Raw genomic sequence first — 12,321 nt, 5'->3', positions numbered from 1 at the left:
TCCATTTACCATCTTGTGTCCCTAATCAGCATTAATGGAGAATTCTCATCTGTTTGGTCCTTGGTTGTATCACCACAACCCTTACTGGGTCCACTATGGCTAGCGTGGATAAACAGTGGTTTATCCTGTCTTCTACCAGCAACTTAGATATACTCCACTGCACGTATTCTCCAGATACCCCATGGCTTTGGGCTATGCATCCTGCAGCTATCCACTACCTACTGGCTTCCCAGCAAAGTACAATGCATTTTAATTTTCATTTTCTTCTATCTCTCTTGAGGGGTTATGGAAGTTTTTAAAGGTTTCTCTACTGTTTACTTTTCATTCATAGCATTTACCAAATATATTTTGTAAATGCATATTATGTATGCAATTATTAGTTTGATGATTCTCTCTCTAGTTCACAGCTGGAAGACTGCATGGGAACTTGCCTCAAGCTTTCTCTGTCTAGATCTGTCCCATCACCATTCCACTCAGTTCTGACTCCCGGATGTTGTCATGGGCATTCTGACACATGCTTCCTACCAGATTTCAGACAAAAAGTCAGCATATGTGGGGACTTGGATGCTGAATGGAATGGGGAGGGGACAGGCACTCAGGAACTCTGCTTCTGGATTGCGTGTCTGCTTGGATATTTTTATCCAAAGTGGGGAGCAGAAAGAAAACCCTACATCAGAATGAAGCACTCTCTAGCTTTTCCCTGTCCTCTTCAAGCTCTTGCACGTGGGGCAGAACATCTCACTTATGACAGAGCCTATCTCACATCTTCGCTATGGGTTTCAGTACAAATTCTGTGCTTTGTCCTCCAAGCCTGGCTCTTAAAGCGCAGGTATTTGAAAGTCAAAATGTCCTTTGTCACTAGCAGTGAGAAACCATGGATTTTCATGGCTGTTTTCTCTACTTAGAGTTTAAAATAAGGGCATCTGGAAGTCACAATTAGGCAATATTTTCCATTTTAAATAAATTCTTTTCTCATCTGTCTCAAAGGCAGGGGCAACAGAAATGATCAGGAGGAAACTCATTGAAAATATCATTCAGTTACTCATGAATCCCACATAAAGGTGGGCAAGTTATAAGGAATTTCAGGGGTAATTTTAACTGTGAGGTAGCTGTAGTTCCCAGCTGCTGAATAAGATGCTATCCCTCTGTATGTGTTAAAAACATTCTACTGTCAGTACAGATTATATTTATATAAGACTGTGAGATGACCAACAGAGACTTGCTCTTGCAATTTAAAACAAGATTGCTATACTGTCTCTCACTATGTGTCTCATCTTTTACAATATTAAGTTTCTGTACAGAAAAACGTGGTTGCGATGCATTTGGCCCTAGTCCACTGATATCTTGGCTCCTTCTCCATTACAGTAAGTACCTCCTCTAAATTTTTTCCATCTCCATATGTGGTACTACCCTTAACTTAGTTAATCTAGACATAAAGTGGAGAGCCATCCCTGGTTCCTCTCACTCACTCTGCACCTAGAATTCAACACCAAGTCCTGTTATTTCCTGTCCAAAATAATATTTTAAACTTGCTTATTTCACTCCTGATTTTACAATCCTAGTCCTCAATTCAGAGGCTTTCAAGGGCTTTCCATTTAGTTTAAAATGGCACTCCAGGGTCTCCTTTCCTGTACCTTCAGACTTATCTCCTGGCCCTTTCTTCCTTGCTTGGTAATGGACCTTCTTTCAAATTTCACAAAATATTAACTGATTTTACAATTTGAGACCTGCAGTAAGCTTTACCTGGAATGCTCTTTTCTGACTAACTCAAATTAATCCTTTCATTCTTATCGACTACGGCATGTTTTGGAAAGAATTTTTTTTTTGACACCTACCATCTAAATTAGGATCTGCAGTTGATAAGGATTCTAACAGACCACAGTGCAGAAGTTGCAACACTGAAAATGTAATTAGTTACCACTAAATGATGTTCTAATGACTTGTCACTGGATGGCAGCCTTCAACAGGGTAGGGACATGTTTGTTTTGTTGATCACTGTATCCCTTGCATATAAAAAAAGTTGCCACACATCAAAAAAATTAGGTTCTATAGTTACACTTTCTTGAAGCACCCTTTACTTTTTATTCATAGCATTTACCAAATATATTTTGTAAAAATCTGTTATGTATGCAATTATTAGTTTAATGATTCTCTTTCTAGTTCACAGACTCCATGAGGTTAAGGACCATGTTTATTTTGTTTGCCACTGTACCTGCAGTGCCCTGAGTCTGACACTTAGTAACTGCTCAGTAAAAATGTGTGGGATGAATAAATTAATCATTTAATTAATTAGAGGAAAATAGGCATTTAAGATAGTTAAATTTTAATTTTATTTTTAATTTATTATTATACTTCATGAAAAGAGGAAGTCTATACACCAGTATATCTTTAAAGCTTCCTCAGAAGAATGAAATGTACACGTTATCTTGAAAATGAGCCTGGTGAATTAAGAAAAAGCTTTTAGAGTGACTTAGTTCAATCTGTCAATAACCCCAAAACTAAGGTGTTAGAATAAATGCTCTAAACTAAACACTGTAGATCATTTAAATGCTCTAGGTTACTTGAGAAAATCCCCAACAGAAAGACAAATGAGAAAGGCAAGCAAAGGAAAATAAATGAACAGTCACTTTGTGTCAGAGAAAACTGGGGTGGGTTTTTTCTGAGGAACAACCCTTAGCATTCATATTTCCTATGGTGCATATCAGCATCTTTGGAGTCATAAAATTTCTGAGCATCTTCTTGATAGGTAAATGTATTTCCTTATTTCCTTTGTGTGAGGCATGTTTCTGAAAGTACACAGTGTATTTTATTTGTTGGATAGCAAGACAAGGGAACTGTACCTTAAAGAATGTATATGTACATGATAATGGTTATTTCTGATGAAAGTTTTATATTTTCATTTTCCTTTTAATATATATGTTGCCTCTAATGTCCAAGTGCAATATAGAAATAAGGAATATAGAGCTTCAGTCTAGACACCCCTTCAGAAAATATGTTTCCTCATTAAATAGTCATGGTTTCCAGCACTTTAAAACTGGTGATTTTGGAAAGTGAGCTAATGTGTCCTTTTACAAGAGGTAAGACTGTGTAACACCATGAGACTGAACTGAGTGGGACAGTTGCTGCCTGTACAACCTTGGTGCCTCTTTATCCCTGGGTTCTGTTGGTTGGTTCAAAGGGCTTTATTCCTTTATCTTAAACTTTGATCTCTGTTAAAATACACACACACACACACACACACACATGCACACACATACAGACACACACACACACACATACACACACACACACACACACACACACACTCCTCTGTTTTCCACTCTTTAAACTATTTTCAGTCATTTAAAGATGATGAACCATTTCTGATTTTTCCTGAAGAGCAGGCTTGGTGGTGGGCAGGGTCGGGGGTTGATACAGAAGCCCCCAGAATGAGGTCATGCCCCAGGTAAAACCAGCGAGTCTGTGCAGAGTAGCTGGTCAGTAAATGCAGAGGAGGGTTGTGGAGGGAAGACTGGGGCAATTACTGATGCCAAGGAGCTCATTTCATATTTTTGTGAATCTGTATAATAGAAAAAATTTTAAAAAGCTGTACTTTAGTGAAAAAAATGAATAAATCTTCAAATGATGATTTAACATTAGAAGATATGGTGTTTGGTTGAAATTTTCTATTTTCCTCCCAATTAGAACAGTATCATATAGACAGCCTATATGAAGGCAATAAAATTAAGGAAGTATGAAACTTTGATAAATGGTTGAGCCTATTTGTTTCTACTCTCAAGAGTAGATAAAGGCGCTTTTGAACATATTCACTTTTTCTCAGGTCACAGGTGTGCTACTTAATAAATTACTTTTCTTAGGCACTAAGGGATACCTTTATTCATTATAAAAGGTTAATATAGCCGTTCAAAGTGTTCAAGTTACTCCCAGAGAATAAATAATTTATGCACTAAAGGTCTGTTTTATTTGGGAAATACCTAAGTAGCAAAACAAAAAAATTACAAGGTAAAAACAGGTAGATCTGCAGTTCATAACTGAAGCAGTTTTTCCCCCCAAGCTTCATTTGTATGTATTGGTTATATAGCCCTCCCCGACCACCCTGTTTAAAATTTCAGTACTCTCCCATCCCCCCCAGAACTCCTGATCAATTCTTTTTGCTCTGTTTTTCTCCATAGTACTTATCACAAATATACTCAGTCTTTTACTTCTAGATATTGTTTCCTTCTGACTTCCTTCACTAGAATGTGAGCTCTATGCACATCAACATTTTTCTAATTGCGGTACCTCAGCTCCCCTGGATGCTACAAGGCACATGAAAGCATTTGATAAATGAAAGCAGGAATAAATCCATATTGATCAAATTTACCAAGTAATTGCCTTTTTTCCATTTGGCTTAGTGTTTAAGGATTGTTTTCTGGAAGGCAGTGCCACATTATAGCTGAGGGTGGTTTCTGGGGTCATTGTGCATTGAATCTTGATTCTAACACGGGTCATCTGTTTCACCTTGAGCAAGTTACTTTACATTTCTGTGCCTCAGTTTTCTCATCCCCAGAATAAGGAGAATAAACTACTTTTCTCATGATTAGAAATTATATATGTAGTGCTTAAAAAAAAGCTGGTACACAGTCAGCTCTGAAAACTCACTGTACTATCATTAAATCAATTTGTGAAAAGAGTAATATCCTTATGCATTCACTGCTAAAGTGAAATGGTCGTGAATGACAATTATGTAGATACTAAAAATATTTTGCCTGATTTATCTGAATCATTTAGTTCAAAGCACATTTTAAGTACACATTATTAATATAATTTACTTTCTGAAAATTAGTAGGATATTCATTTTATTTGTTTGACAAACTCCAATTAAGTCTAACAGAGTAGTGTAATAATTCCAAAGGTCACACTTGGTTTTGAATTCTGCTGTGCCATTTACTAGGTCTGTGACCCTGGGCAAATCAATTAAAAACCTCAGGCTTCAGTTTCTGCATTTGTAACATGGGAAAAATTAAATCTATGTTAATAGTTGAACATTAAACATAGCTCAGTGCCTGGCACACAACAGATCTCAATAAAAAAGTCAATAAAAGATGATCAAATATATAAGATTAAAGAACAGTGTTAGTTGCAGAACTATATCAATTTAAATAAAACTGAGTAAGAATTTTGAGAGTAAAATTATATTTGTTTAACTCAAGTTCAATCTTAAGCAAATAAATTAGAAATTCTTAATTGTGGAAGAAATTATAATTTAGAAAAGAAAATTTAATAGAAATATTGACATACTTGACAGCAAGTCACTTAGATATGACTTCCTTTATATGGCTAAGTATAAAATACAGAGCCTGTTAGTATCAGCTTAGGAGATGTGGTAGTCTGTCTAAATTTAACACTTCTGAATTCCTTAAATTCAGTCCTTCTCTGTTCCCCATATCTCCATTAACTTATATTCATGGAAATACTAAGTTAAACATGTACAAAACCTTGTGCATACCTATCTTTAAGGTCATTACTGTCTGAGACTTTGTTATTGGTGTTTTATAATGATGGCTGTGGTAGGCAGTCTTGTATGTCATTGCTAGCACCAAAGTAGGGCTATCGGTTGCTGACTTAGTTATGGTGGAGAAGATGGGAAATACCTCTGCTCAAATTCTCTAATTAGAGTTTTCTGGAGCCACAACGGGACAGCAAGCACCTCAGGTTATTCCAGAGTGGACCACAGAAATCACCAAACTTGCTTCTGTGAGTTGATGCTCAGGTTTTCTATGTGCAGAGGAAATAATTGAGATAGGATTAAGGATGGGAAGTTTGCAAGTTAATAGTTCACCATTTTGTTTTAATTTGTAGGTGGGATAAAAAGGGCCCTCTAAAGTCTGGCCCCCTAAAGCATTGCCAGTAGCATAGGGATCAAATTGTGGATACTACCTTTGTGAGAGATGTGGCTGTCCTTTAGAAGTTCCCTACCTAATATACCTTAATATTAAAACAGACCAGTACAAATGATGTTATAAATGTAATAATGCAATAAAACTAATCAGGGCTGTTATTAGACAATTTTGTGTTGAGGAATTTAGTTCCAGAACATGCGGCTCAGCCAAAGGAACACAGGCTCTCTCCCTGCCACCATCTCTCCCCATCACTCTCTCTCTCCCCCGAATGCCCTTGCACAGGGCACAATGTGCAAATCAATGGGCCGTAGCCCTGACACTAATATTTCAGGGCATTCTGTACATACAGAGTATGTTATGTTCTTTAGGCACTTATAAAGTCTTATGAGCATCATCTTGATTTTGAAATGGCAAATCTAGTGAATGGCTGTGGGGATTTGAATCCATATTTGCTAATATCAAAATCAATGTATTTTCTGTTAAAGCAAGCTGCCTTCTACCTCTACCTTCTTTTCATCAAAAAATATTTATTAAGGGTTTTAATCTCCATGACAACTCTGTAGGTCCTGTTTAAAGTATAAAGGAAAGAGACATGCAGTGCTTGGACAATCTCAGATCTGATTTCAAGTTGTAAAGCTAAGACTTTACTACCACTATTAGTAGGCTGTTTAATATAGCTTGAGTTTCTTATCCATTGCTGGTCAACCTAGATGTGTCCGGTTTAGTCCATAGCAATAGTTCTGTTTTCACAATGAGGGCCTTTTTAAAAGATAATTTTGTCCCTCATAATGCCTGTGTTATAAATACATCTATTAAGCAAATTGCAGTCACTACCTAAGAATTTGCTTACCCATTTTCAGATGACAAGATCTCTTAACGGGTACACAATTTAAAAAACTAAAGAAAACAACCAATGGTAAATAGCAACCAAAATAACACTGAATTTAACAGGTAATATTAGGATTGTGCAGCACACTGTTATGAGGAAGACCTGGAGTTGAATTCTAGTTTCTCCACTTGATTTTAATGTGACATCACTTAAGCTTTTTGAGAATTAATTTTTTCTCTCTGTACAGGGCACAATAATTTCAGTCTCATCCAATTATTATAAGGAACATGAAGGAGACACTGTAGGTAAATGATCTGGCACCCAGTGACCTCTTTGTGCACAGTGTCCACTCAATAAGTATTTTCTTCTGTGAGAGAATTTAAAAGATAGAAAGCATTTTAGAATAATAAAAATAGCTCACCAATTTCTGTTGGTGACTCTGTGCATCCCTGGGGTGGGAGGCATTTCTAGATGGAGGACAACAGTGTGGGTCTAGAGTCAGCATTGCTTTTTGGGAATTAATGGGACTCATCAAGGGAAGGGAGTGGCAATGCATATCATAGCAGTGTGTGTACTGGGATACTCCTCAGAAACAGGGGGCTCTCTTTACTGGTGGTCTTCCAAAGACTGCTAGACAAGGCTAGGTTAGTCTATTTGAAGTGTCTTGAGGAGCTAGACAGTGCAGACAAAGGTGTGGCCGAGAGATCCCTGGGTCTGGATCAGCCCTTTATATGAGCTTTTTGTATCTGGACCATCTTGGGGATTAGAAGTAACCAGATGTGTGGCTGTTCTCCCAAAAGTCATTGGGTTTGTGTCTGTGTGGCATGTTATAATGACGAGAGAAGTTAGCTCCTGTCCAGTTCACATTTTTTTCAGTCTATTTTTGAGAGAAAACCCATGCCTTCCTTTCCCACATCCTCACCAAAGTAACTTTGTTTACCATAAACTTGTTACACTAAAATGATGATTCAAAAGCAAGATGTATTTCCTTCCTTTTGCTAAAGACTTGATTAATCATCTAAGGGCAGATCTTTAAGGAGAGCTAAAACACCAGTTCTGCTCCCCCCTCAAAACCCCAAGCTTTTAAAATGCACTAAATTATTTGAGTCAACTATTTACAATTTTATTTTCTTTTTGCTTTTTATGCACAGACCAAAACCACCAACACCAAAAGATTTTTTTTTTCCATGTAAAAAGTATGCTCTGAGAATAAGTTGGGTATTTCTGGAAAATATTTTAACTTTCTCAGGGCAATGAAAGGGCATTTAGGGAAAAAATTACCAGACTGGTGTTTAAGTATCAGAGTCAATTTATATTTATTTGTTCAACACACATTGACAACTTAAAAATATCTCCTTCCATACCTTCTACTAAAAATTCAAGGTTTTTATATGTTTGAGCATCTGTGTTACCACCGAAGAGCAGTCCCTGGGAGAACCAGATGTCAGTCCATAGATAGTATTTTACTGTTCTCCCCTTTGCTTTATGTCTGTGTTTCCTGAGAAAATGATACACAACCATTGATTTCTGAGAAGTAACAGTAGTCTGGAATTACTTTTTAAGGGGGAATTTTTCCTGAAATTATTTAGTCATTAAGAATATTGAGAAATCATCATGTATATAAATGTCAAATTACTATGTGGTACACTGAAACTCATGTAATATTGTGAGTCAGCTTTACTTCAATTAAAAGAAAGAGTATTGAGAATTCTCTGAGAATTAAGCATTGATAGTTAAATCCTTCTGATTTTATGCATACAGTTAAAGTGTAGGCTTGTCTCCAAATTGGTCAGTCTGCCTAGCTATTCTGTTTAAATCTGCCAAATACTTGGTTTGAGTCCTTCCTATTTATAATACTTTTTCTTTTGCAAACTTTGTATCTTAGCTCTTCCATTATGAAAGCCTGGGTTTGTCACACTTAGCAAACAGAAGCCAAAGAATGAAAGTAATTTTGAAATATTATAACCAAAATATCATGATGAGTCCCATTAATTCCCAGTAGGCAGATATTTTGCTGATAATTATTTCTGATCATCCTTAGGCCTTTGATGACTTTGCATGCATCGAAGTGTACTGCCTGCCTATCCAGTAGTGAGTTGAGATCAGCCTCAGCCTTTCCAGCAAGAGTGAAGGCTGGTGATGTCTTCATTGATGAGTAACTCTTTTCTAGGTTTTGCAATGGAACGGATATGGCTGCTGTTACTCCTGACAATTAGAGTGCTTCTGGGGTCTGCTCAGTTCAATGGCTACAACTGTGATGCTAACCTCCACAGTAGATTTCCTGGTACGTTGAATCTAATCTTTTCTCTAATTGTATCTGGAAAGACTGATTATGTTTGAATAATAAAGCATTTAAGTACACACGGAAAAGGAGGTGATATCCCTAAGTGGATATTAACAAATGGCAAATGACAAAACACATTTTTCTGGAGTTGTAATTTATATCCACATTAACATACAAAGTGTCCATCGTAGTTAATATTATTATAATGGCTGCTCACAGATGTGAAAAATATTGTCCAGCTAATTTCATTCAAAATTTGCCTAATTGATGCCTTTTTGTTCCTCCTAAGTTAATTCGTACTTTCAAAACTTCCTTTATATGCTAATAGATTTACTTAGGAATAATACTTAAGAAAATGTGAAATATTATGCATTCCTCACAACATATTATTTTAATGAAATGTTGGTTGTCACCCAAGTGCACAGGCCAGCTTCAGATATCATCTCACAGAAGTGCATCAACACTGTGACAGATAGGAGGTTTGGGCCAAATTGATGGCCATGTCCCACAGGTTCCTAAAATGTGCACTCAGTGAGTAGTAAATCAACATTTCATTTAAGTATTTGTCATTTTTATATCAGCTAAATTTATAGAGCTGCTGTTGTTCAACATTGACAAAGAAAGATTAGACCATCTGAAATCACTTTTCCAAGACTTCCATGAAAACTGAAATACTTTTATGTTTTACATTCTCCAAATTTGCTTGTACCGCTATGTTCAGAGTATGCCAGAGCAATAGCACACGTGCAGGGAGGAGTCAGCAGGTGGTTATGTAGTTGATGTGAGATTTCTAGTTTATGTGAGAAGAAGTAATCTGGCTTGCTCCAGAATAAAGACCAAAGTGTATAGGACTGTGTCTTCATGAGCCTAGACGCAGTGTGCAAGCACTTGGTAGGTTAAATAAAATGTGGAGGTCAGGTTGGAAGGTAAACCTAGAAAGGTATTCTAGGCTAAGTTGTTTTTGGTTTTGAATAGCACAAATAAAGGTTTTTATACAAATTTTTTATGGAAAATTTCAAAGATAGAAAAGTAGATATTACTAGAAAAAGCACTTATATTGATCATCCAACATCATCAATTATCAACACATTAATGTTCTGTCTCTCTTACCACTCTCTTCTCTGGAATAGTTAAATAAATTCATTATTCATACTTCAGAATGTATAACTAATAGAAAAAGAACTTAAAAGAATCATTGCATTTCATGTGTGCATCTAGTAAACTTGACAGTAATTCCTAAATAGATCATCTAATATTTAGCCAACTTGCCTACAGAGCATTCACATGGTACATTTGTTGATATATGTCTATTTTAATTTATAACAGTTCCTCCCTGTCCGTTTTGTTCATTTAATGCTATTTATCTCTTCAAGTAACTTGCTCATTTGTTTTATAGAATTCTGCCTCTCTGGATCTGGTTGCCTGTGGCTCTGACGTGTCATTTAACACATTTCCTTTTTCTCTGTACATCCTATAAGCTCTCCAGGGCTGGGGGTTTGAGTAAATTTGGGTGCAATTGTTTTTGCAAGAAGGCTCTGTGCATTTTTTGTGTGATTAAAGCACTTTGCCTTCATTTTGTAGGCAATGAAGAACATGAACCTATCTAAACATAATCTTTTTAAGGGCTTGATGTGATCACATTTTGTTTCAGAAAGCAGACACTGGGGGAGGTGTAAAAGAGAGATTCATGTTAGAGGAGACTAGGGCAGACAGAAATACGATGGCAGGGGCAAAGGGGTCGGCAGAAGGAGGCAGTCAATGAGATGTTTTTGTGGGGGACTTAGCAGACCCTAAGGACCAATTTGATGTGGGAGGTGAGCAAGAAGATGACGATGACATTTTGGAGGATGTTTTTGAACCTGGGTAACTGGGTATTGATACTGTTAGCTGACACCGAAAGTATAAGACACATGCATATTTGAGAAAGGAAGTTTGGGTTCAGAAATAAGGAGTTTGAGAGGCTTCTAGAACTTGAGTGGCAGCCTCTATCCAGTGGTAGGGCATACAGACTTATGTCTGAGGAGAGAGGTTGAAACCAAAGAGGGCCGGGTGGAAGTTGAACCCCCGTGTGGTGACTATGTAATGAATGGGGAGAGGAAAAGGGAAAGTGTGAAAACAGACTACCATAACTCTGGTGGGGAAGGAAAGAGAGGAGTATCCTGAGCCAATGATTTAAGTGAGAAAAGATAATTTTTGGATTTTTGGATTAGAGCACTAGTGACAAATGATTATTCCTGAATAAAGGGAAAGCCTTCAGAGCCTGAGAATACTAAAAAAATTGATGTAATGAAGAAAGACAGTATGGATGAGATCAAAGATAAGATGGAGCAGGTGACGTTGAAGAAGTGGTAGCTCTTCCTTTGATTTAGAAAGAGAAGAGAGAACACACAGGCAGAGAAGTTGAGAGGTGCTAATTATGATCATCTCCTCCATGAAGTGCAAGGCAGAGGACCTCAGGAGATGGAGGGGCCAGAGGGCTGGCTGGGGCCTGGGAAGGGTGTCAAGGCTCACCCTTTCATGGATGACAAGGCCAACATGCTCAGCAGAGAGAATCTAGCTAATGTTGTAGTTATATACTTACACATGAGCCAGAAAGTGACTAGGATAGCAGAAGGAAGTATTTTTCATATGGTAAACTTAAAAAATTATGTGACAACATCCATTTACAATGACAACCACTGACCACCTGCATCAAAATAATCTGGGATGGTTGTTAAAGGTGTTTTACCCCCAAAGTGTTTACTCTATTGCTTTATTCCCAAAGGGTAGTATCTGAATCTCTGAATGTGGCACTGGGAATCTGTATATTAACCCTGAAGATGAGTCTAATATATATTTTTGGTTAAGAACAACTGGCATTGTATATTCTATTATTTTCTTAAGTTCATTATTCCAATTAAAAGCACAGTTATGTGTTGGACAAATATAATTAAAAACAATATTTTCTCCCACTCCAGAAATCCTCTCACAAAGATAATAGAGGTGAAAACACTTTTATCATTGAATAAACATTCAACCAGAATACCATGTTCATCATAAGCAATCTAGTAAGGGATTGCAAAGACAGAAAGAGTTCTCACTCCTACACGGCCAAGCAGATGCAACCCATTACATAACATTATCCAGAGGAAAATAACAAGTCCCCAAGTAAGAGGACTGACAGTACCATTTGTAAAGTAGAGTTCATCCTTAATTTACCTGCTAATTGGGGTGGTGACCATTTGTGTTACCTTTTTGGCTTTATCCAGAGGAAAAATGAACTCCCATGTTTATGAAAGGAACTACTTTTACTATTTGGAGTAAGGCTCCCACTGATGTTAGGCTCC

At 37.0% G+C, this 12,321-nt stretch overlaps 1 protein-coding gene across 1 annotated transcript in view; it reads left to right on the top strand.

The window, feature by feature from the left end:
* The window catches only part of ZPLD1 (zona pellucida like domain containing 1), a 70,798-nt gene that overhangs the window by 20,171 nt on the left and 38,306 nt on the right, over nt 1-12,321 (top strand). Inside the window, exon 2 of the mRNA XM_017677738.3 lies at nt 8,882-8,995. Coding sequence (XP_017533227.1) covers nt 8,890-8,995 — 106 coding nt within the window. The 5' untranslated portion in view covers nt 8,882-8,889. The remainder of the gene's footprint in view (nt 1-8,881; nt 8,996-12,321) is intronic.

The sequence above is a fragment of the Manis javanica genome, chromosome 3, assembly GCF_040802235.1.
Source record: "Manis javanica isolate MJ-LG chromosome 3, MJ_LKY, whole genome shotgun sequence".
In the NCBI taxonomy this organism is placed as follows: Eukaryota; Metazoa; Chordata; class Mammalia; order Pholidota; family Manidae; genus Manis; species Manis javanica.
The sequence above is the reverse complement of the archived record's forward strand: the minus strand, read 5'-3'. Positions and strand labels throughout refer to the sequence as shown.